The 27,220-nt window shown below is 45.0% G+C and overlaps 1 protein-coding gene across 1 annotated transcript in view; it reads left to right on the top strand.

The window, feature by feature from the left end:
* The window catches only part of LOC126355596 (dual oxidase), a 582,817-nt gene that overhangs the window by 237,499 nt on the left and 318,098 nt on the right, over positions 1–27,220 (top strand). The window contains exon 2 of the mRNA XM_050005959.1: positions 9,108–9,191. Coding sequence (XP_049861916.1) covers positions 9,108–9,191 — 84 coding nt within the window. The remainder of the gene's footprint in view (positions 1–9,107; positions 9,192–27,220) is intronic.

The following is a 27,220-nucleotide window of genomic DNA, read 5'->3' as shown; positions in this document are numbered from 1 at the left end:
AGTACCGACTCCTCAAAAACAGTTTACCAGAGATTTTGAAAAATACCGGATGGTTATAATTAAAGTGCAGCTGCTCACAGAGGTCCAGTGTGGGCTGCAATTATCGTATGGCAGCGAAACCTGTCAGACATACTGATGCGTTAATGCGGAACCGATTTGCGATGGAAAAATGAGTTCCAATTATTGCCACTAGGTGCAAATCTGGCGCTGTTCACTGTTTGTATGACGCTATGACACCCAAACTGTCATTTGACAAGCCAAAATGCGAGTGAATGGCAGTAAAGAGACCATGTGCTGTTAGTGAAACTGTTTCATGGTTAGGGCAACAATTACAGTGGTCCATTGAGAGGGTATCGCTGACGGAAATGTCTGAGGAGAGGCCAGATGTCATTAAATGCTTAGAAGAACATGATAATGAAATTCGAAAACATGGGTGAGCTTGGTGTTGCACTTGGAACAGGAAGGCATCATACCCCGGTGGAAGTTATGAACGAGATGCATATAATGCTGAAATATGATAAAAGAGGCGAAAATGAGAGATATAAAGAACATAGGTACTCATACACATCTACGAGTAATGGCATGAAATGTGTAAAGTACTGCTGAAAGTACGCAACCAGCAACACTATATCGGCACCAGCTCGTGATCTGAATCGTCTGCAGCAACGTTCTGAATTTGCTTTTCGGTTTCTGGCAAGGATCTAATTTGACGACATGAGGCAGAGTAATACACACACATCAAAAAAAGTTTTACATCACCTCGTTTCCGAGAGTTCCGAAACCTGTACAGAAAATTGGAATAGAGATCTATGATAACCAAACATTGCATGTTGTACCACCATACAATGAGACCTTCAGAGCTGTTGGTCCAGATTGCTGTACACACCGATACCTCTAATACCCGGTATCACGTCCTCTTGCATTGATGCATGCATGTATTCGTCGTGGCATACTACCCACAGGTTCATCATGGCACTGTTGCCCCAGATTGTCCCACTCCTCAACGGCGATTCGGCGTAGATCCCCCTGAGTGGTTGGTGGGTCACTTCGTCCATAAACAGTCCTTTTCGATATATCCCAAGCATGTTCGATAGGGTTCATGTCTGGAGAACATGCTGTCTACTGTCGTCGAACGATGTCGTTAACCTGAAGGAAGTCATTCACAAGATGTGCACGACGAGGGAGCGAATTGTCGTCCATGAAGACGAATGCCTCGCCAATATGCTAACGATATGGTTGCACTGTCTGTCGGAGGATGGCAATCACGTATCGTACAGCCGTTACGGAGCCTTCCATGATTACCAGTGGCGTACGTCGGCCCCACATAATGCCACACTAAAACATTAAGGAATCTCCACCTTGCTGCACTCGCTGGACAGTGTGTCTAAGGCGTTCAGCTTGACCGGGTTGCCTCCAAACACATCTCCGATGATTGTCTGGTTGAAGGTATATGCGACACTCATCAGTAAAGAGAACGTGATGCCAATCCTCAGCGGTCCATTCAGCATGTTGTCGACCCATCTTTACCGCGCTGCACGGTGTCGTGGTTGCAAAGATGGACCTCGCCATGGACGTTGGGAGTGAAGTTGCTCGTCATGCGGCCTATTGCGCACTGTTTGAGTCCTAACACGACGTCCTATGGCTGCACGAAACGCATTATTCAACATGGTGGCGTTGCTGTCAGGGTTCCTCCGAGCCATAATCCGTAAGTAGCGATCATCCAAAGCAGTAGTAGCCCTTGGGCGTCCTGAGCGAGGCATGTAATCGACAGTTCCTGTCTCTCTGTATCTCCTCCACGTCCGAAAAACATGCTTTGGTTCACTCTGAGACGCCTGAACACTTCCCTTGTTGAGAGCATTTCGTGGCACAAAGTAACAATGTGGACGCGATCCAACCGAAGAATTGACCGTCTAGGCATGGTTGAATTACAGACATCATGAGCTCTGTACCTCATTTCTAGTGGAATGGCTGGAACTGATCGGCTGTCGGACCTCCTCCGTATAAGAGGCGCTGCTCATGCATGGCTTTTTATATCTTTATGTGGGGCGCGTTTAGTGACATCTCTGAACAGTCAAAGGGACTGTGTCTGTGACACAGTATCTACAGACAACGTCTATCTTCTGGAGTTTTGAGAACCGGGGCGATGGAAAACTTTTTTTGGTGTGTGTACCAAGGAACGACCGCAGATAGCTCAAATGGCTCTGAGCACTATGGGACTTAACGTCTATGGTCATCAGTCCCCTAGAACTTAGAACTACTTAAACCTAACTGAGGACAGCACACAACACCCAGTCATCACGAGGCAGAGAAAATCCCTGACCCCGCCGGGAATCGCACCCTTTAACCCGGGCGCAGGAAGGGAGAACACTACCGCACGACCACGAGCTGCACGACCGCAGAACTGCCATATTTGGGGTATTGTTAAAACCACGTGTTGTGCACGAAGAGACACTGCCGTCACCGTGACTGTGTGGTGTGGATTCACAAGCACCTTTATTCACGATCCGTTCTTCTTTGAAGAGAATACACCCAGAGAGCTTGGCAAGTGCACGGCGAGGTATGCACGTTGTCCAGATCTCCTTCTATAGTGTGTGATTCCTAGTTTGGAAGAGTGCAGCTGTGTGGAAACAATTTCCTTCAGACAAGATGAGGCAACACCTCAAGTCCATTGCCCAGTGTAAGACCTGCTTAATATAACCTTCCATGAACGTGTTATCTCCAGAGTTTCTCCAGATGTGTGGCCTGCAAGATCATCTGATCTGAATCCATTACACGTTTGGTTCTGGGAATATCTGAAAGAATGCGTTCACTAGGAACACGTTCGTTCTCTACCTGATGTGAAACCCATTATCAGGAACACGTTTCTCGTATTCCACTGGAACTGCAGCAAGCAACTGTTGATCGCGTCGTTTTACGGGTGTAGCCTCCCGATAAGGTCTCCGGTGGTCATATATAAAAAAAAGTCCAGCCGACAGTTAATACACTATGTGATTCACTGCAAGTACAATGACAGTTAGGCGGCAGGTGAGAAAACTTGGATTTCATGGTCGAGCGACTGCTCAAAAGCCACACATCACGCAGGTAAATGCCAAACGACGCCACGCTTGGTGTAAGGAGAGTTAACATTGGGCGATTTAACAGTGGCAAAACGTTGTGTGGAGTGAAAAATCATGGTACACAATGTGGCGATACGATGGCAGGATGTTGGTATGGCGAATGCCAAGTGAACGTCATCTGCCAGCATGTGTAGTGCCAATAGTGAAATTCGGTGGCGGTGGTGTTACAGTGTGTTCGTGTTTTTCATTGAGGAGTCTTGCACCCCTTGTTGTTTTGCGTGGCACTATTACAGTGGACTCTGACCACAATCTATTGGTTATGACCTGTAGATTAAAACTGAAGAAACTGCAAAAAGGTGGATATTTAAGGAGATGGGACATGGATAAACTAAAAGAACCAGAGGTTGTACAGAGTTTCAGGGAGAGCATAAGGGAGCAATTGACAGGAATAAGGGAAAGAAATGCAGTAGAAGAAGAATGGGTAGCTTTGAGGGATGAAGTAGTGAAGCAGCAGAGGATCAAGTAGGTAAAAAGACAAGGGCTAGTAGAAATCCTTGGGCAACAGAAGAAATATTGAATTGAATTGATGAAAGGAGAAAATATAAAAATGCAGTAAATGAAGCAGGCAAAAAGGAATACAGACGTTTCAAAAATGAGATCGACAGGAAGTGCAAAACAGCTAAGCAGGGATGGCTAGAGGACAAATGTAAGGATGTAGGGGCTTATCTCACTAGGGGTAAGATAGATACTGCCTACAGGAAAATTAAAGAGACCTTTCGAGATAAGAGAACCATTTGTATGAACATTAAGAGCTCAGATGGAAACCCAGTTCTAAGCAAAGAAGAGAAAGCAGAAAGGTGGAAGGAGTATATAGAGGGTCTGTACAAGGGCAATGTACTTGAGGACAATATTATGGAATTGGAAGAGGATGTAGATGAAGATGAAATGGGAGATACGATACTGCGTGTAGAGTTTGACAGAACACTGAAAGACCTGAGTCGAACAAGGTCCCCGGAGTAGACAACATTCCATTGGAACTACTGACGGCCTCGGGAGAGCCAGTCCTGACAAAACTCTACCATCTGGTGAGCAAGATGTATGAGACAGGCGAAATAGCCTCAGACTTCAAGAACAATATAATAATTCCAATACCAAAGAAAGCAGGTGTTGACACATGTGAAAATTACCGAACTATCAGTTTAATAAGTCACAGCTGCAAAATACTAACACGAATTCTTTACAGACGAATGGAAAAACTAGTAGAAGCCGACCTCGAGGAAGATCAGTTTGGCTTCCGTAGAAATGTTGGAATACGTGAGGCAATACTGACCTTACGACTTATATTAGAAGCTAGATTAAGGAAGGGCAAAACTACGTTTCTAGTATTCGTAGACTTAGAGAAAGCTTTTGACAATGTTGACTGGAATTCTTTCAAATTCTGAAGGTGGCAGGGATAAAATACAGGGAGCGAAAGGCTATTTACAATTTGTACATAAATCAGAAGGCAGTTATAAGAGTCGAGGGACATGAAAGGGAAGCAGTGGTTGGGAAGGGAGTGAGACAGGGTTGTAGTCTCTCCCCGATGTTATTCAATCTGTATATTGAGCAAGCAGTAAAGCAAACAATAGAAAAATTCGGAGTAGGTATTAAAATCCATGGAGAAGACATAAAAACTTTGAGGTTCGCCGATGACATCGTAATTCTGTCAGAGACAGCAAAGGACTTGGAAGAGCAGTTGAAAGGAATGGATAGTGTCTTGAAAGGAGGATATAAAATTAACATCAACAAAAGCAAAACGAGGGTAATGGAATGTAGTCGAATTAAGTCGGGCGATGCTGAAGGAATTAGATTAGGAAATGAGACACTTAAAGTAGTAAAGGAGTTTTGCTATTTGGGGAGCAAAATAACTATGGTCGAAGTAGAGAAGATATATAATGTAGACTGGCAATGGCCAGGAAAGCGTTTCTGAAGAAGAGAAATTTGTTAACATCGAGTATAGATTTAAGTGTCAGGAAGTCATTTCTGAAAGTATTTGTATGGAGTGTAGCCATGTATGGAAGTGAAACATGGACGATAAATAGTTTGGACAAGAAGAGAATAGAAGCTTTCGAAATGTGGTGCTACAGAAGAATGTTGAAGATTAAATGGGTAGATCACATAACTAATGAGGAAGTATTGACTAGGATTGGGGAGAAGAGAAGTTTGTTGCACAACTTGACCAGAAGAAGGGATCGGTTGGTAGGACATGTTCTGAGGCATCAATTTAGTATTGGAGGGCAGCGTGGAGGGTAAAAATCGTAGAGGGAGACCAAGAGGTGAATACGCTAAGCAGATTCAGAAGGATGTAGGTTGCAGTAGGTACTGGGAGATGAAGAAGCTTGCACAGGATAGAGTAGCATGGAGAGCTGCATCAAACCAGTCTCAGGACTGAAGAACACAACAACATTACAGTACCGGCCTGCATTGGTGTTTTTATCACCTTCTTGCTTCCTACTGTTGAAGAGCAATTCAGGGTTGGCGATTGCATCTTTTAGAACGATCGAGCACCTGTTCATAATGCACGGCCTGTGGTGGAGTGGTTACACGACAATAACATCCCTGTAATGGACTGGCCCGCACAGAGTCCTGACTTGAATCCCATAGAACATCTCTGATATGTTTTGGAACGCCGACATCGTGCCAGGTCTCACCGACCGCCATTGATACGTCTCCTCAGTGCAGCACTCCGTGAAGAATGGGCTGCATTTCCCCAAGAAACCTTCCAGCACCTGATTTAAAGTATGCCTGCGAGAGTGGAAATTGTCATCAAGGCTAAGGGTGGGCTAACACCATATTTAATTGCAGCATTACATATCGAGGGCGCCACGAACTTGCAAGTCATTTTTAGCCAAGTGTCCGGATACTTTTGATCACATTTTGTAGTAAAATAAACGTTATGTCTTTCTCACTTGTTTAATCTTTTCTTCCCGTATCCCGTTCCTAACGCATTACATATGCAAACATTTCTATGCGTCTTTCTTGTAATCACAGCACCAGATTTGCACCTGATGACCGAAATTGGAACTTTTTTCTTTTATTCTCAGTGTGAATATGTTCCGCCTTAACGCATTAGAATATCTACCAAGTTTCGCTGCCATACAATAATTACAGCCCACTGTGGACCTCTGTAAGTAGCTGCACTTTAAATATAGCCACCCGGTATTAAGTGTTATTACGCTTTTTGAGGAAGCACAGTGCTTGATGAAGAAGACACGTAAAAAAACGTCAATCGGACATGACGTGTGCCACAGGCTTGGTTATACACTGACGCATTTCAGTGTTGCTTGTATAGGAAAAGATCGTGTTATGTCTCGCATTAAAGCACGTTCCAGAATTCGACGTCTGGGTTCGTAGCCAATCGAGATTGCTGTTATTGATTCTGAGAAACTGGTGCTCGTGTTGTTCGCGAACACTCAACTGTCTTGCGTAGAGTCGACGGATTCCGGAGGAAAACAATAACACCAGGCGAGATCTCAACGGCCACATATAACTAGCGCCAGAGAGGACAGACACTTTATTCGCTCCACCGCAGGATCTTAGAGCCACGTCGCGTTCCTGGAAGCACGAGATTGGTTTGTTTTCGGCAAGGTAAAGTGTGCAAAATTTCAACAAGATCGGAATCAAAAAAAGGTTCAAATGGCTCTGAGCACTATGGGACTCAACTGCTGTGGTTATCAGTCCCCTAGAACTTAGAACTACTTAAACATAACTAACCTAAGGACATCACACACATCCATGCCCGAGGCAGGATTCGAACCTGCGGCCGTAGCAGTCGCACGGTTGCGGACTGCGCGCCTAGAACTGCGAGACCACACCGGCCGGGTGTGTAGTATCGCCTTTGACTTTGACAACAGCTTCATTTCTGCGAGAACGGCAGCTCTAGCATATGCAAATGAAGCCACTCATTCGTCATTAGATCCGAGAGAGCTACCAAATTTAGGGGATATCGTTGCTGTGTTGCACCCTCAGTTCCAAATGCTCCCGAGATTTTTGGTAACAATCTTTCTCCTTTAAATATTAGCAAAAAAATACAATATGTTTCAAGTCAGATTACGAACTCTTACGTAAACCGTGATCAGACTCTTGTCTTGAAGGTATAGTCTGCAAAATTTCAACAAGATCGGAATGAAACTGTAGATTTGTATGAATTTCAAACAAACAAATGAACACTCTTCTGCGAAAGTGAGCAGTCCGCTGTATCTGAGACGATGTACTGCGTGTTTCCAGTAAGCTCGTTTTAGCTAGGTTGTTGTTTTCCACGTATGATGGGTGATCTTTTCAATAATTTTTGTTTCTAGGATTATGTCCTTCTCTGTTTGGTCTGGTTATTTTAAGTGCTGTGTACTTTATGACGCCATTATTGTGCAGGATTTCTATTATTTACCCTTACGGAGATTTTGGGCGTTATTCCTTACATGCTAATTAACACTTGATCGAATTGGTACATTCTGGTTTAAGACTATTCTAATTAGGATTTTTGTATCTTCTGTAGGTCTACAGTTTCTCCCCTGAACATATGACTATACCGTCATGAAACTGGTCCTTATTAATAAATCATTTAGTTGCATCTGTCGCAGTTTTCATTCAGCTGAAATATGTTTCTCTTGGCGCAGCCCTCACTGTTAAACAACCGCAATGGACCTATCCATGTGTGGAGAACGAATTTTGCTAGGTTCCATTCGTCATTGTCATTCGGGGCCAGCACGTGCGTGGTGGCACGGGGTGCCACTTAGGTTCAAATGGTTCAAATGGCTCTGAGCGCTATGGGACTTAATTTCTGAGGTCATCTGTGCCCTAGAAGAACTACTTAAATCTATCTAACGTAAGGACATCACACACATCGTTGCCCGAGGCAGGATTCGAACCTGCGACCGTAGCGGTCACGCGGTTCCAGACTATAGAGCCTAGAACCGCTCGGCCACTCTGGCCGGTGCCAATTAGGTACACTACCTATAAATTAGACGGCATCCGTTGCAGTACTGATGTGATAAGGCCGGCGGCTGTGCCCTATATTCGTGGTCTCCTTGGCATTATTTTTCAATAAGATAACGCAAGACCGTATGTTGCCTGGACGTATCTCAACTCAGTGTGTCATTCATCCATGGGAGACATCTGGTGATGGATTACCAAGAGCCTGACACGTCACCACCTGCCAGCTACTAAACAGAGCAGAAGCAGTATGGAACGACGTACCCGTCATCAGAGCTCAGTTCGACTTCTTTCCGAAGCAGTTTAGAGCCAGTGTTGCTTTTAGAGACGGCAGCTACGTGTATTAAATTTCGCGGCCTGTATATCCACGAATCACCTGCATATATACGTTATGTTATGTTTTGTTAACTGGGGACCTAGAAACGACGGAGAGGCTCCGTCCCCGCCGCAGCCGCAGTGGTCCGCAACCCCACGACGACTACCGCAGTCCACTTCACCCCTCCGCCGCCCAGCACCGAACCCAGGGTTATTGTGCGGTTCGGCCCCCGGTGGACCCCCCAGGGAACGTCTCACACCAGATGAGTTTAACCCCTACGTTTGCGTGGTAGAGTAACGGTGGTGTACGCGTATGTGGAGAACTTATTTGCGGAGCAATCGCCGACATAGTGAAGCTGAGGCGGAATAAGGGGAACCAGCCCGCATTTGCCGAGGCAGATGGAAAACCGCCTGAAAACCAACCACAGACTGGCCGGTTCACCGGACCTCGACACAAATCCGCAGGGCGGGTTGGTGCCCGTGACCGGCGCTCCTTCCCGCCCGGAAATTCTTTTAGCTATACTACAATTTGCGCAGTAAGTGAAATCTCATGTTTCAATTTTAATGACGAGTAGGGTTGTTACTGTATAACAACAGACACTAGGAGTGTTCGTAGTGGCTCTGACCTCCAGCGCAAGAGGCTTGTTAGTAACTCGGCAGTAATCTAGTTTTCATGTCTGCCTGTCCGGGCGCCGCTCCGGACGCAAGAACTGGCTCTGTCAGCGGCAGCGGCACTCGGCACTGACGCGCGCCTCTCCCTTGTTACAGAGCAGCAGCTGTACAGCTTCACCGAGAAGCAGCGCTACGATGGCTGGTTCAACAACCTCGCGCATCCCGACTGGGGAGCCGTTGGTAAGTCGCTGAAACTCTTCCTCATCTCTTTGTCTCGAAGCATCTGCTCAGCGCATTTGACTGGGGAGCTGTCGGTAAGTCGCTGAAACTCTTCCTCATCTCTTTGTCTCGAAGCATCTGCTCAGCGCATTTGACTGGGGAGCCGTCGGTAAGTCGCTGAAACTCTTCCTCATCTCTTTGTCTCGAAGCATCTGCTCAGCGCATTTGACTGGGGAGCCGTCGGTAAGTCGCTGAAACTCTTCCTCATCTCTTTGTCTCGAAGCATCTGCTCAGCGCATTTGACTGGGGAGCCGTCGGTAAGTCGCTGAAACTCTTCCTCATCTCTTTGTCTCGAAGCATCTGCTCAGCGCATTTGACTGGGGAGCTTGTCGGTAAGTCGCTGAAACTCATCCTCATCTCTTTGTCTCGAAGCATCTGCTCAGCGCATTTGACTGGGGAGCCGTCGGTAAGTCGCTGAAACTCTTCCTCATCTCTTTGTCTCGAAGCATCTGCTCAGCGCATTTGACTGGGGAGCTTGTCGGTAAGTCGCTGAAACTCATCCTCATCTCTTTGTCTCGAAGCATCTGCTCAGCGCATTTGACTGGGGAGCCGTCGGTAAGTCGCTGAAACTCTTCCTCATCTCTTTGTCTCGAAGCATCTGCTCAGCGCATTTGACTGGGGAGCCGTCGGTAAGTCGCTGAAACTCTTCCTCATCTCTTTGTCTCGAAGCATCTGCTCAGCGCATTTGACTGGGGAGCCGTCGGTAAGTCGCTGAAACTCTTCCTCATCTCTTTGTCTCGAAGCATCTGCTCAGCGCATTTGACTGGGGAGCTGTCGGTAAGTCGCTGAAACTCTTCCTCATCTCTTTGTCTCGAAGCATCTGCTCAGCGCATTTGACTGGGGAGCTGTCGGTAAGTCGCTGAAACTCTTCCTCATCTCTTTGTCTCGAAGCATCTGCTCAGCGCATTTGACTGGGGAGCTGTCGGTAAGTCGCTGAAACTCTTCCTCATCTCTTTGTCTCGAAGCATCTGCTCAGCGCATTTGACTGGGGAGCTGTCGGTAAGTCGCTGAAACTCTTCCTCATCTCTTTGTCCCAAAGCATCTGCTCAGCGCATTTGACTGGGGAGCTGTCGGTAAGTCGCTGAAACTCTTCCTCATCTCTTTGTCTCGAAGCATCTGCTCAGCGCATTTGACTGGGGAGCTGTCGGTAAGTCGCTGAAACTCTTCCTCATCTCTTTGTCTCGAAGCATCTGCTCAGGGCATTTGACTGGGGAGCTGTCGGTAAGTCGCTGAAACTCTTCCTCATCTCTTTGTCTCGAAGCATCTGCTCAGCACATTTGACTGGGGAGCTGTCGGTAAGTCGCTGAAACTCATCCTCATCTCTTTGTCTCGAAGCATCTGCTCAGCGCATTTGACTGGGGAGCTGTCGGTAAGTCGCTGAAACTCATCCTCATCTCTTTGTCTCGAAGCATCTGCTCAGCGCATTTGACTGGGGAGCTGTCGGTAAGTCGCTGAAACTCTTCCTCATCTCTTTGTCTCGAAGCATCTGCTCAGCGCATTTGACTGGGGAGCCGTCGGTAAGTCGTTGAAACTCTTCCTCATCTCTTTGTCTCGAAGCATCTGCTCAGCGCATTTGACTGGGGAGCTGTCGGTAAGTCGCTGAAACTCTTCCTCATCTCTTTGTCTCGAAGCATCTGCTCAGCGCATATGACTGGGGAGCTGTCGGTAAGTCGCTGAAACTCTTCCTCATCTCTTTGTCTCAAAGCATCTGCTCAGCGCATTTGACTGGGGAGCTGTCGGTAAGTCGCTGAAACTCTTCCTCATCTCTTTGTCTCGAAGCATCTGCTCAGCGCATTTGACTGGGGAGCTGTCGGTAAGTCGCTGAAACTCTTCCTCATCTCTTTGTCTCGAAGCATCTGCTCAGCGCATTTGACTGGGGAGCTGTCGGTAAGTCGCTGAAACTCTTCCTCATCTCTTTGTCTCGAAGCATCTGCTCAGCGCATTTGGCTACATGAAATTCTGCCTATATGTGCATGATTTATCATAAATGTTTAAAGACGACCATCTTTCCTTTACTCCATAAACGAATTTGTCAACCCTGATGGAAAAACTTCTACATTTGAAACCGTAGGTGATATCTTCTAGAAAATTAATAACTGCTTTTCTACAAATGGAGTGTCCGTGAACCTAGATGACACACAACATATTCCATTCACAGTACTGCACAAAGCCTGACCACACTATTAGAAATAAAGCATGTGATTAAATCAGCACATGAATCAGAATATTCTACATTCTTAAATAATTATATTGATATAAATTTGAACTGGAAGTCACGTTCTATGGATCTCAATCGTCTAAGTTCTGTAGCTTTTGCTTTAGGTTTAATATCATATTTTGGAGAGGAAACTTTCAAATTTAATTTAATTTTCCTGTTTTCATTAGCTAATGTGTTGTGGCATCACATTCTGGGATAAATAGAAGGTAGAGTAAGTATGGTAGAGTTGGATCACTTTTTTCATCATAAAATTTGTTGTTTTTTACCTTTTTTCTATTTCTGGCAGAATGTTCGTCCATACTGTTATAAAATTTTAATATACTATAGTTTTAAGGCACTGCCACTTAAATTGCTGGGCAGATTGGTATAACAGGACTTGGGACGAACTGTGGGAGAACTAACATCAGACTTTATGTTGGACAGCCGACGACCCGTCCATCTGCCAATGTTAACACCACGACACTGGCAGCTGCGACTGAAATGGGCACTTGAACGTCGGCATTGGTCGTTGGCGCAGTGGTAGAGCGTTGCATAGTCTGATGAATCGTGACACCTTCTTCACCATGCCGATGGCAGAGAGCGAATCGTCGTTTTCCACGGCAACGGCTCCTTGACACCTGTACAGCGGGACAGAGACAAGCTGGTGGCGTCTCTATTATGCTCTGGAGAACATTTACGTGGGTATCCATGGGTCCAGCGGAGTTTGTGCAAGGCACCATGACGACCAAGTTCACTCGTTGCAGACCACTTACGCCCCTTCATGACGATAATGTTTCCCGACAGCAATAGTTTTTTTGAAAGACTAGACAATGCGCCATGTCACAAGGCCAGGAGTGTGATGGAGTGGTTCGAGGTATTCAGTGGCGAGTTCCATTTTATGTGCTGGCCCGACAACTCGCCAAATCTGAACACGATCGACCACACATGGAATGTGATTGAACGCGACGTCGGAACTCGCCGCTTCCTCCCCGTAATCTACAGGAATTTGGTGACGTGCTTGTGCAGATGTGGTGCCAACTTCCTCCAGCGACCTAACAGGGCCTCATTGCGTCCATGTCATGAAGAGTCGCCGCTGTTATCCGTGTCAGGTGGACATACCGGCTGTTAGGTAGGTGCTCATAATGTTCCGGCTGATAAGAGTAAAAATGGCTATATATGACGAAAAGAGTCAACTAAAAGTGCATATTGCTTTATTTGGAATAATGTCATAATGAATAGAGAATTATAGTGTTAAATATTCTAGTCCAAAATGAGTTGTTGATTTTGTTCAAGAATTAGTCAGTCTTTATCTTACCGCAGCAAGTACACTTGTTACCAAATGTTGAACAATACTCATGTGTCATTCTTGAACAGGAAACAGACAGAATCCTATAGTCTTTTTTTACTACTTTCGTAACAGATTTCACCAAACCCAGCACATTCATCTTCATTCCAGTAATCAAAGCTACTTTCGTAATCTTCTACAATGTCTTCATTGTTGTAGCTTCCTTTTTTTTCGGTTTCTGTATTTTCAGCAGAGTTTATCACTTTGGATTCAGTTCTTGTCTCCCTCTTACGATTCGTGGTTTTATCAACAGAAGGAACAAGTTAATATTTCGTCCAAAGTTTTTGTCGGTGTTGGCTTAAGAGCAGTCAGTTTTGAAGTCATAATATTAGAAGTTTGAGGTTTAGTAGAAGTGGAATCCCAGCTTGTTGAGTTGTGCAAATAATTCTGCTCTTTTGATGTGCTTGGGATCACTAGGTCTTTTGATGAGGTTAAATTAGGTTAAACCGTTTTAAAATAGTCTGGCCGTGGTACATGACATGCAACAGAATATTTACTTCGGTCCTAGGTTTACTAGTATACCTCTTGCAGAGGAGGAACTACATAAAAAGACAAAGATCTCCAATTGGGAGAGCGGAAACCACCGTTAAATGGAATGAAATTTATACGGTATTAAATACCCGACACTCCAAATTCTCCATTACAGAACTTACAACAGTCCGGGAAATTTTGGAAATTTGTGGTAAGAGACTATGGGGCCAAACTGCTGAAGTCATCGGTCCCTAAGCTTATACACTACTTAATCTAACTTAACCTAACTTACGCTAAGGACAACACACACACACCCATGCCCGAGGGAGGACTCGAACCTCCAACGGTCCGGGCCTAGGGCTGCGACACACATGAATCCGCACGAAGGCAGATAGGCGGTTTTTCGAACACTGAAACGTCCAAAAACGGGGTTATATAGACCGTGCACCTGTAGGGATGGGAGGAAAGCAATTTAACCTCTGAGTAAAGTTTGTGACTCACCAGTGCTGAATAGACACCCACCAGACCCGTACGAAGCACAAAACAAAATTGAAATGCCGGCGGAAGCGGTCGTGTGTACCGGTAACAATAGCGAGCGCATTTGCACACGTCATCTGACGGTCAAAATTGTATTAATGTACCGCAAACAACAGGTCTAAGAAACCACAAGCTGTCATCCATTGTAGTGATAGCTAACTTCTCTCATGTACCAGTGAGAAATTAAATAAGATTACCGCGTCTGCACGTGAAACGCGTGGTAATGCCTAAAATATGAACATAATTTGCAAACTGAGAGACATATTATTTATATAACTGATCGCATCTGCTGTGATTGCCAGGGTGAGAGTTTTGAGGGAACTCTTCAACAATATGTCCGACAGTCCGTCTTGTAGAGCCACAAGTGCACTCCTCAGTGTTAGTATTTTCCTACTTGTACAGCAGTCACCGTATCTCCCACTGTAAATTCGGATTCTGTTGAGTGTATGACATCGAGCAGATAAAGTTCCCATGGATTGGTATGGAGAAAGCTATGGAGCTATGGTGGAGTGTTGCCGTCATATTTATTCATCCACGCTTCGTAGAGATTGAAGTTTTCGTCTATCAGGTTGCTAGCTATTATAAGTGGGGGATGTCTGGAGAGGAGTCTGTTGTTCGGATAGCACTTATGTCTTCATGAATTGGCTGCTGAAGGTTCTTACAGATTTTCTTACACTCCCTCAGGAGGATATTCTTTCTTCGCAGGTCAAGTAGCCAAAATACCGGAGTAGACTTGATGGTGCCCGTAGACTAACAGTCCGCATTTTTAGATTTAGTTTCGTATCAACCAGTTTCGTTGATTGCTGTTTATCCAGACAGGGCTGCAGTATTCTGCCACTGAGTAGACAAGGCCGAGGGAAGATAATGGTAAGGTCGAGCAGCAGTACCCCCTGTTGTACCTCATAATTTTTTCTGAACTCGATTTATCTGCAGTCTTTGTCAGTGCTGTTTAAATGACAGCGTAGGGTGAAGTATAGCTCCAAGGTACCATGCATATTTGCTAGGGCCAGCCGATTACTTTCGAAAAGTATGTGCAGTTCACGGTTGACTAGGCTATTATTCAGTTGCAAGTAAGTGGATTCAGTTTTGTTACGGTTCGTCTAATGTCCCCATTCCCGAAAATATTACCTCATTTTACCGAGTGTTTCGAATTGAAAATCGGGATTTTAAGACTTTGTAGCATTTATTACATTCAAGCTACAATCATAAATAATACGTCAATTGGGAGAGAAACTCAGTTTTTCTTACAAAAGTTCAGTGTGAGCACCATTCGTCACACGGCACTCATCGAGCTGACAGGCCAGTTCTTCCCCAGTCTTGATGAGTGGAGTAATTGTTGCAAAAATTGTTTCACTCTCGTTTCTTAGGTCGGCTAGGTCAGCTAGTAGCGGAGGTACGTACACATGATCTTTTATGAACCCCCCTCCCCCAGGGTAAAAATTGCACGGGTCAGATCAGGTAAACGTGGAGGCCATGCAAAACAAGCTGCTATCCCGTGGCCCCTTGTGGCCAATACAGCGGTCGGGTATGATGTTGTTTAGCAAATAGCGTACTGGAATGAGATTTTCACTCTGCAGCGGAGTGTGCGCTGATACGAAACTTCCTGGAAGATTAAAACTGTGTGCCGGACCGAGACTCGAACTCGGAACCTTTGCATTTCGGGGGAAAGTGCTCTGCCATCTGTTTTTCTTCTCTTTTTTTAAATCTATTTTTTTTCTTTTTTGTTCGTTGTATCTGCTCTGGGCGGACGTCGAAAGACACCCGTTTCAGTTCGTTGTTGATCCATTAACGCAGTTTTTTTGTTACAGTGAAACGTCCCCTTAGAAAGATTGTGCTTAAACTGACACACAATATTTTTAGCGCAACGCAATCTGACTTTCAATAATCCCTACAAAAGAATGGCCCTGACTAACATTAACCTATACCTTTCACAAATCACTTACCTCACAAAAATCTTCGTCACTCAAGCTACTGCAATACAGCGAGCGCCACTACTGCCAACTAAATAAAAGATTCAAACTACGGAAGTCACTAACTACAGATAGGCACAGTTAGTCAATGAAAGATTTTAATAGAGAACAAACAATGTATTTACCTTAATAGTCATAATATATATATATATCTGTTCATGACATCCATTCTTACAAATTTCAAAACTCCGCCATCTCTCTCCCCACGTCCACCACTGTTGGCGGCTCACCTCCAACTGCGCAACGCTACGCGCTGTTAGCATCCAACTGCCGCTGCCCAACACTACAATGGTAAACAACAATGCAAACCAGCCACAGACAGCCAGTGATTTTCATACAGAGCGCTACGTCGCGGCGGCGTTACCAATAAAAAAACCTAAACAGCCTACTTACAACAGAGGGCACCTAGCTCTCTGACCGAACACGCTGAGCTACCGTGCCGCCGTCATCTGAGCTACCCAAGCACCACTCACGCCCCGTCCTCACAGCTTCACTTCTGCCACTACCTCGTTTCCTACCTTGGCAAACTTAACAGAACCGTGCAGAACTAGCACTCCTGAAAGAAAGGATGGTTCGCAGGAGAGCTTCTGTTAAGTTTGGAAGGTAAAGGACGAGGTACCTGCAGAAGTGAAGCTGTGAGGACGGGGCGTGAGTCGTGCTTGGGTAGCTCAGATGGTAGAACACTTGCCCGCAAAAAGCAAAGGTCCCGAGTTCGAGTCTCGGTCCGTCACACAGTTTTAATCTGCCAGGAAGTTTCAATCGTGTACTGTTTACCCCAGTGGGGAGGAGCATTATCTTGACACCAAGAAAGCTCTCTGTTTCAGCTTTTTCCAATTGACGAAAGAGCCATAGTTATAGCACATGTAGATAAGAAATACCGGTTATAATTGTTTCACTGTAAAATAAGGCCGATAAACTTTCCCTCGGAATATGACACAAAAAAATCATTTTAGGGGAGTCTTGTTGCAACTTTACATACTTCTGTGGATTTGCTGATCACATTTCCATTTAGGTGAAATGTCAGTTCATCACTGAAGAGGACATGAAAGAGAAAACCTTCACCGTCATGTAGCAGCATGGAAGTCTCAGGAAACAGCACATGCTCATACATATAGGCATATAAACAGAATTGCTCAAGTTGCTCTTTCTTTTAATGTACTATTTAAAATTGTAACTCGAATGTAATAAGTGCCACAATGCCTTAAAAACCCGATATACATTTTGAAACATCCGGACCTTAAGTCTCTTATTAACACAGCTTCAATAACTTCAATTTGTCTGTGCTATGTTGTTATCACCAGCTTATCAGCATAACCAAACTTCCTCGACGGAGTGGCTGGAGTATGTGCAAGCTAAGTAATAGAGTAGCGAGGGCTGAGCCTTGAGGAAGACTATTGTTGATGGTCTTGCGGTCATCCGTGGTATTCATCTACATCTACATCTACATGATTACTCTGCAATTCACATTTAAGTGCTTGGCAGAGGGTTCACCGAACCACAATCATTCCACTCCCAAACAGCGCTCGGGAAAAACGAACACCTAAACCTTTCTATTCGAGCTCTGATTTCTGTTATTTTATTTTGATGACCATCCTACCTATGTAGGTTGGGGTCAACAAAATATTTTCACATTCGGAAGAGAAAGTTGGTGACTGAAATTTCGTAAATAGATCTCGCCGCGACGAAAAACATCTTTGCTTTAATGACTTCCATTTCAACTCGCGTATCATATCTGCCACACTCTCTCCTCTTTTACGTGATAATACAAAACGAACTGCCCTTTTTTTGCACCCTTTCGATGTCCTCCGTCAATCCCACCTGGTAAGGATCCCACACCGCGCAGCAGTATTCTAACAGAGGACGAACGAGTGTAGTGTAAGCTGTATCTTTAGTGGACTTGTTGCATCTTCTAAGTGTCCTGCCAATGAAACGCAACCTTTGGCTCACCTTCCCCACAATATTATCTATGTGGTCTTTCCTACTGAAGTTGTTCGTAATTTTAACACCCAGGTACTTAGTTGAATTGACAGCCTTGAGAATTGTACTGTTTATCGCGTAATCGAATTCCATCGGATTTCTGTTGGAACTCATGTGGATCACCTCACACTTTTCGTTATTTAGCGTCAACTGCCACCTGACACACCATACAGCAATCTTTTCCAAGTCGCTTTGCAACTGTTACTGGCCTTCGGATGACCTTACTAGGCGGTAAATTACAGCATCATCTGCGAACAACCTAAGAGAAGTGCTCAGATTGTCACCCAGGTCATTCATATAGATCAGGAACAGCAGAGGCCCCAGGACGCTTCCCTGGGGAACACCTGATATCACTTCAGTTAAACTCGATGATTTTCCGTCTATTACTACGAACTGCGACCTTCCTGACAGGAATGCCTGCCTATAATATGGCGTAATGACCACGCGTTGTCGGTAAGTGCTCTACAACCTTACTATCGTCGTGCCCGTAAGTGCGTGTTCGGCTGTTGTAACACGGGACGTCGATGAAACACAGACGCCGTGCGTGTCGGTGGTGCCCACCTGCTGGACTGCGACTGGCGGTGTCGGCTATTGCTAGATACGAGCGGCTCGCGCGGTGAATAATTCACGAGCAGAGCAGCCCCAGCCGCCAGCTCCAGTCTTGACGTACAGCCGGCCGCGGCGCCACGCACCGGCGCCGACAGTCCATAAACTGCCCGCCGGGCCGACACGTGCCTCTCCCCACACAAGGCGTCAGCTCGAGTCGTCGCTCTCCTTACAGTATCGTACCCAAGTGTCGAGTAGGCGCCGAATCCAGCAGATCTGCTTTACCAGCCTGTAATCACGTTTTCACTGTGTATATTGATGGCAGCACTTGTTTCCAATTGCATACATTGTAAGCACGCCGAACGAAAAAAAAGTCACCATCAGGAGACATCACTTTACTGTTGTGTAGTATCAAAAAGAATGGTTCAAATGGCTCTGAGCACCATGGGACTTAACATCTGAGGTCATCAGTCCCCTAGAACTGTTCAAGCTGTTAACGTCCCAGTTCGAGAGGTCACGGGTGCTGTTCGATCTCTTGATCGGCCCGCAATCTAGCGACTTTTGTCGTAAACAACCGTGAAGCACGGACTAAAACATGTTCCAGGATATATGTCATATGTAACAACTGCAACTAATCAATAAATAAGAGTTTACAACCACGTTTCTGTCAAATTCTCGAGCTTAGGCTCGTCCAGAGATTTAGTGACGTCTGATTGTTTTATCTCCAAGACGGGACCCGCTGCTATGATTTATTCTCGTGATAAGTTACAATCAATTTACCGCAATATACACTCCAGGAAATGGAAAAAAGAACACATTGACACCGGTGTGTCAGACCCACCATACTTGCTCCAGACACTGCGAGAGGGCTGTACAAGCAATGATCACACGCACGGCACAGCGGACACACCAGGAACTGCGGTGTTGGCCGTCGAATGGCGCTAGCTGCGCAGCATTTGTGCACCGCCGCCGTCAGTGTCAGCCAGTTTGCCGTGGCATACGGAGCTCCATCGCAGTCTTTAACACTGGTAGCATGCCGCGACGGCGTGGACGTGAACCGTATGTGCAGTTGACGGACTTTGAGCGAGGGCGTATAGTGGGCATGCGGGAGGCCGGGTGGACGTACCACCGAATTGCTCAACACGTGGGGCGTGAGGTCTCCACAGTAGATTGATGTTGTCGCCAGTGGTCGGCGGAAGGTGCACGTGCCCGTCGACCTGGGACCGGACCGCAGCGACGCACCTATGCACGCCAAGACCGTAGGATCCTACGCAGTGCCGTAGGGGACCGCACCGCCACTTCCCAGCAAATAAGGGACACTGTTGCTCCTGGGGTATCGGCGAGAACCATTCGCAACCGTCTCCATGAAGCTGGGCTACGGTCCCGCACACCGTTAGGCCGTCTTCCGCTCACGCCCCAACATCGTGCAGCCCGCCTCCAGTGGTGTCGCGACAGGCGTGAATGGAGGGACGAATGGAGACGTGTCGTCTTCAGCGATGAGAGTCGCTTCTGCCTTGGTGCCAATGATGGTCGTATGCGTGTTTGGCGCCGTGCAGGTGAGCGCCACAATCAGGACTGCATACGACCGAGGCACACAGGCCCAACACCCGGCGCCATGGTGTGGGGAGCGATCTCCTACACTGGCCGTACACCTCTGGTGATCGTCGAGGGGACACTGAATAGTGTACGGTACATCCAAACCGTCATCGAACCCATCGTTCTACCATTCCTAGACCGGCAAGGGAACTTGCTGTTCCAACAGGACAATGCACGTCCGCATTGTATCCCGTGCCACCCAACGTGCTCTAGAAGGTGTAAGTCAACTACCCTGGCCAGCAAGATCTCCGGATCTGTCCCCCATTGAGCATTTTTGGGACTGGATGAAGCTTCGTCTCACGCGGTCTGCACGTCCAGCACGAACGCTGGTCCAACTGAGGCGCCAGGTGGAAATGGCATGGCAAGCCGTTCCACAGGACTACATCCAGCATCTCTACGATCGTCTCCATGGGAGAATAGCAGCCTGCATTGCTGCGAAAGGTGGATATACACTGTACTAGTGCCGACATTGTGCATGCTCTGTTGCCTGTGTCTATGTGCCTGTGGTTCTGTCAGTGTGATCATGTGATGTATCTGACCCCAGGAATGTGTCAATAAAGTTTCCCCTTCCTGGGACAATGAATTCACGGTGTTCTTATTTCAATTTCCAGGAGTGTATTTCGTTAGGCATTTAATTTGTCATTAATTTTATTGGGTGTTTCATCTTTCTTCTGAATGTACAAATTTGAAGTAAATCGGCCAAGAACTTCCAGAGATTTTTGGTAACAATCTTTCTTATTTAAATATTAGCAAAAAAATACAATATGTTTCAAGTCAGTTTACGAACTCTTACGTAAACCCTGATCAGACTCTTGTCTTGAAGGTAAAGTCTGCAAAATTTCAACAAGATCGGAATGAGACTGTAGGTTTGTATGAATTACAAACAAACAAATGAACACTCTTCTGCGAAAGTGAACTGTCCGCTGTATCTGAGACGATGTACCGCGTGTTTCCAGTAAGCTCGTTTTAGTTAGGTTGTTGTTTTCAACGTATGGTGGGTGTTCTTTCCAACAATTTTTTTTTCTAGGATTATGTGCTTCTCTGTTTGGTCTGGTTATTTTAACGAAAAGTGCTGTGTACTTTATGACCCCAATATTGTGCAGGATTTCTATTATTCACCCTTACGGAGATTTTTGGGCGTTATTCCTTACATGCTAATTAACACTTGATCGATGCGGTGCTTTCTCGTTTAAGATTATTCTAATTAGGATTATTGTATCTTCTGTGGGTCCTCAGTTTTTCCCCTGAACATATGACTAAACTGGCAGGAAACTAGTCCTAATTCATAAATCATTTAGTTGCAGCTGTCGCAATTTTCATCAGTTGAAATATGTTTCTCTTGGCGCAGCCCTAATTCTTAAACCAAGGCAATCCGTGTGTGGAGAACGAATTTTGCTAGGTTCCATTCGTCATTGTCATTGGGGGCCAGCACATGCGTGGTGGCACGGGGTGCCACTTAGGTTCAAATGGCTCTGAGCACTATGGGACTTAATTTCTGAGGTCATCAGTCCCCTAGAACTTAGAACTACTTAAACCTAACTAACCTAAGGACATCACACACATCCATGCTCGAGGCAGAATTCGAACCTGCGACCGTAGCACTCGTGCGGTTCCAGACTGTAGCGCCCAGAACCGCTCGGCCACAGCGGCCGGGTGCGTAGTATCGTGTTTGACTTTCACAACACTTCATTTCTGCGAGGACGGCAGCTCTAGCATATGCAAATGAAGCCACTCATTCGTCATTAAATCCGATAGAGCTACCAAATTTAGGGGATGTCGTTGCTGTGTTGCACCCTCAGTTCCAAATGCTCCCAGACATTTTCTGTGGGATTAAGATCGGTTGATACAGGGGGCCAGTCCAAGTGCCTTAGGCTGACTGACGAGGAAAACATGATAAGTGGCATAACCTGATTACCCATAAACTTCGCACAGTGGAAGAGGAGCCAAAATAAGACGACGCGTGTGTCGGCTTATCCGTAATAATGGCCTGTTTCTGAGAAAACGATCATCAATGTTTTCCATGTAATTTAGATGACTTTTAGCGCACACCGAACTCAGCCCAGGTGCTGGCGTAGTGGCTAGCCTTGCGCCCTTTCAGTTCTGGTTCTCTTGTTCGAATCTTGAGTATTTTTTTAGTTATTTTATTTTGTATTTTTTTTATTTATCTTCCCATGTTGGTTGTAGGTTACTCGGTAGCTGTGTGGTCAGCGCTACAGAATGTCAATCCTAGGGCACGGGTTCGTTTCCCAGCTGGGTCGGAGATTTTCTCCGCCCAGCGACTGAGTATTGTGTTCTCCTAATCATCATCATATCATCCCTATCGACTCGCAAGTCGCCGAAGAGGTGTCAAATCGAAAGACTTGCACCCGGCGAACAGTCTATCCGATGGGAGGCCCTAATCACACGACATTGTTTGGTTAGGGAATACAAGGGCGCTATATTAATTGTAAAATTAAAAACAGGTTTCACAATATATGTCATGCATCTATTATACAATATATATGTGTGTGTGTGTGGTATTTTCAGGGGTTGCAATTTCTTCAAGTCTCTTATTATTGTATTCCACTCTTATATCATTTTTTATATTTTATCCTTATGTTTATTCTTCACGAAGATTCGAAGTGTTCGCTAGAATTATGTCAATCGTAGAAACGTTTGAAATGTAGAAATTCCGAACGCCACAAGCATCGCGCAAAGGCAGGTTTGCCACACCGACATCTCTCCGTATGCATCTCTTCGGGGAAGAAACCCGTTCTACAATCGCGAAGATTTTCAAATAACTTCCGGGAATTCACCCAGGTAACACTTTCAGCGACCGCCTCTCACAATGCTGGATGTCAAGCGTTGATAATAATTTGGCGGCAAACCACACTTCAGAATCACGTTGCCGGAAACTAGCGCTTGCAATTGGTTATGTATCACGGTACACTACAGAAATTTCGCCGACAAAAATTTCAAAAAATTTTCAACCATTTATTGCTCTTTTAAAGTCATTCATCACCCATACAATTAATAGGCGAAAAAGGATTGTTTTTTCAGTGTACAGTGGAAAATATTCGTGCGGTTATCTTTTACAGACATGGGTAGATAAATGAGAAACAAAAATAAAAATAATAATCTGGTTTCGAGCACGGGGCGCAGAAGTGTGAAGTCGTAACGCTAGTCACTACACAATGCTGATGTTGGACTGTTTTCTCAATAAAAGGCACGTAAAATACCTCGAAAAATATTGACTGTAGTTCTCTCAGAGACGGTCGAATATCTACTGATATTTAGGCCCTACAGTCTGGAACCGAGCGGCCGCTACGGTCGCAGGTTCGAATCCTGCCTCGGGCATGGATGTGTGTGATGTCATTAGGTTAGTTAGGTTTAAGTAGTTCTAAGATCTAGGGGACTCATGACCTCAGAAGTTAAGTCCCATAGTGCTCAGAGCTATTTGAGCCATTTTTTTTAATGTACTGATAAGCCGAGAGACGTGTTCGCTTATTTTGGTTCCTCTTCCACCGAGCCAAGTTTCTTGGAAATCGGTCATGGCACTCTCTATGTTCTCCTCGTGAGTTTTCATCAAACCACGACCGCGACCACGGCTGTGCTCACGTGTGGTGCTACGTCGACAGATGCGGGTGTTCGTAGTGAATTCATTACGAAAATAAAGGACGAAGGAAAGTACCCTCTCTCACAGAATATTGAAATAAGCTTCCTGTTCATAGTCTTAGTGAGTCGACCCAAACCACAGTGCGAAAAAGGCCTTCAAAGTACCCTAGAACTACGTTCGACCTGCTCTCTCCACGAGTTGTGGCCGCGTCGGGCCGTTGATGCGCTCGACGTCTTGCTTCAATTGGAAAGAGGAAAAATCGTGACTCGCTGGATCACGCTATGCACCTCCAGTTAGCTTCTGTCCGCTTTTAAATGTTGCTTGTCCCATTGAAGACCTGCAGCTTTACCTGTCACTGTGAACAATGCCTTTCAGCGAGTTACCAGACTCTAAACGTCTATTGGAAGCAGCTCCTTTCGCAATTTTCACTCATAAACTAGCTGAGGAGGATCCGTATTCACTGACAGCAGCAGTTCCTGCCGGGACGGGAAGCTATTGTCAGTGACAAGGGCAGACAACGGTCTACCGCCCCTGTCTCTTAAGGCTTTTTGCGTCCACCGTTTGCAAGTGACATACCGTTACGTATGCAGACGTTGGAGGGTTCGCGTTCGTGACAATGGCGTCGTTTTCAAAACCTACTTTCATTTCTTCTGAAGTCAGACTGATTATACAAAACATTTATAAATTATATACAAAAACCTTCCTAGTGAACCAGTGTTTCTGTTAGTTAAAATCGCGTCAAAATCCTTACAACCGTACCTCAGATTAGCTTGTACATACAAACGGACGCGAGAATTTGATTTGAGTTTATATAAAAGAGAGAAAGAGACAAGATATGCCGTCAGCGTATTTGGAGGTGTACTTCTTGTTGTGTGCGAGAGGATGTGGTTTCAACACTTCTGCACTAATGTCCGTCACTGCCTGAACAACAGCCTCACCATTGTATTGGAAGGGCCAAAGCGATCGGCAGATCTCATTCCACTTGTTTCTTTCTTGTGGTATTCTATATCTCATTCCCACTGATTTATTGCTGTGGTGTTAAACGAAGTTGTTATTGTATAAAACACCAGCAGAGATAAGATGCTAGCTGCCTACTTTGTTGTACAATAAACAGCAGGGATATTTCAGAGCGTGCGGCAACATGCTGTCTGACGTATTATGCTCGTACATTTACTTTAAGACTTCCGGTGGTATATTTGAACAGTGTTACGAGCTTAAGTTGTTACCATAAGATGTAAGTTGTTTACCCAGATATTCATTAATGTTCATTATAACTGCCTTATCTCTAAGTAATGTTTGGGATCTAACATATGTGTAATTTAAACTCCAAAATAATACGTTCTAACCGTTTTAACAAGTGTATCAAAACCCAAATAAATCATCATTGCTCTAATTTTGGAATACGCTATCGCTAGGTTACAAGCAATCAAAATACCCCGTAACAGTGGACTCAGTAGCTACCTTCGTGTTATAACGTTGAAGACGCAAACTACTTGTCAAAGAAAATGCAACTTTTTCGTAACACTTCAAAGGAACCTTATACCACCGCAACTTCGACGGAGGGAGATGGAACTAACCTCGGCGTTGCGCGCCCATAGGTTCAAATGGCTCTGAGCACTATGGAACTTAACATCTGAGGTCGTCAGTCCCCTAGAACTTAGAACTACTTAAACCTAACTAACCTAAGGACATCATATCAGGATTCGAACCTGCGACCGTAGCGGTCGCGCAGTTCGCGCCCATTGGCTAATTCCGTTAGCATGCTGAACTCGCATTCGAGAAGACAATGGTTGAAATTTCCGTTCGGTTATCAGAATTTAGATTTTCCTGGACCTCCATCATGTTTCATATGTCGTGAAGTACTGTAAAATACCTTTTTTAATAGCTTGGTGTCATCCACAAATGAAAAAGGAAAATATATTGACTCCTTTTAGCATCAGAAGTGAAGATGATTTCACTTTTTTCCAGAATTAAAAGCTCGTTATCGATGGCGAAACTTCACCAAACTATTTGTAACAGACAAAGTTTCTTGCATCAAAGGGTCCCACTAATCCTAGAATGTAAAATTCCCACAACAATAAAAGAATTTCCGTTGCCCTGCAATCGTAAAAGTATGCAGGGCGTCCAGGTTTACCACCACCCTGCAGATTTCGCTTTTAGTTAACAGAACGATACGATTGCCCATGGTGACCAGGAACAATAAATTACTAATTTTAATTTTAATAATCAACAGCCTCAGTTGCACCGCTTACCTAGAGTTAACCTAGGTTTCAGTCGGGATAACCCAACCTTCTTCAGAATAACAGTAACTACCGTTCGTCCGTAGTGGACATCGTCAAGTTAAAACTATGGACAAATGGTAGTTACTGTTATTCTGAAGAAGGTTGGGTTATCCCGATTGAAACCTAGGTAAATTCTAGGTAAACGGTGCAACTGAGACTGTTGATTATAAAAATTGAAATTAATATTTATACAGTTGCTGACAGGGCCGCGAAATGTTGAAGATATTTAACAATAAATTACATCTGTGCTGAGATGTGTGGGATATATTAACTTGTATTTCGTCAACTTATTGATGCCATGCCATCACTCCTTACTGTCTTACACATTGTCACATTGGCGGTTTCGACGTGAATTGAGTTGTAACTGGCTGTAGTGACACATAACTACTGGAAGACCATCTTCATAAGCTATTCTTCTTGCATGCTGCTTGTGACACTAATTGCGGAAAATTACATTCCTGTGATGAGATATGTGCGCGGTTACGCGTGCCACACCACTCGGCATTATACGAGCCGAAACGCTTGCGATCCTTTCCCTAAACGAAGCTCTTTGGCAGTTAAAATAAAAATGAATGATTCGAGTATTATGCTAATTAGCTTTGTTAAACCACCGTGTCAAACAAGTCAAACTGCAGCGCTTTTAGGTCAAGACGTTTTCTGAAAATTTCTCTCAGCATTACATTCCTGGGCCGTCTTACGAAGCAGCTAAATTGCTGATGCGGACAGTGTGTCAGCGCAAGAAACATGAGCGTAAGGTTCGCCTGAGTCACGCTGTTACTCGAAGACCGTTAATTACGCTACGAAAGATTTCATGCTTCATTATGCGTCACGACCTTACAAGTCAGCTAAGACACTATTAAACGTCGACCGAAATTTTGCGTAATGAGAAACGTAGCCTACTTCAAAAGGCTACACCAACTGCAGCGCGAAATATTCGTAAACAAGAGTGAAAGTCAATACAGTTATACGTTGACAGGTCTTGTTTACAAACAATAAAATCAGAGTCCACTCTGTAACGAGTCCTTATGATCCACATCTCATATCACTAACATCGATTTGCAGTTGTATTTTGGAATTTTATTGTGTTCTAACATAAAATACGATTTCTTGGCAAACAGCCAATACGGATTCAGATAATATCGTTCTCGTAAAACACAACTAGCTCTTTACCCTCACGAAGTAATCAGTGCTGTCGACAGGGATGGCAAATTGATTCCATATTTCCATATTTCCAGAAGGCTTTTGACATAGTTGCTCACAAGAGACTTCTAATCAAATCGCGTGACCGAAGAGTATCGCCTCAGTTGTCAGAACTGCCACTGTTCATAGTAACTGACGGAGTGTCATCGAGTAAAACAGAAATGCGTTCCCGAAGGAAATGTTATAGGGCCTCTGCTGTTCCAGATCGATATAAACGTTTTAGTAGGCAATCAGAGCAGCCCTCTTAGATTCTTTTCAGATGATGGTGTATTTA

This window comes from Schistocerca gregaria, chromosome 3 (assembly GCF_023897955.1).
Source record: "Schistocerca gregaria isolate iqSchGreg1 chromosome 3, iqSchGreg1.2, whole genome shotgun sequence".
In the NCBI taxonomy this organism is placed as follows: Eukaryota; Metazoa; Arthropoda; class Insecta; order Orthoptera; family Acrididae; genus Schistocerca; species Schistocerca gregaria.
This window is presented reverse-complemented; position numbering and strand designations above follow the sequence as displayed.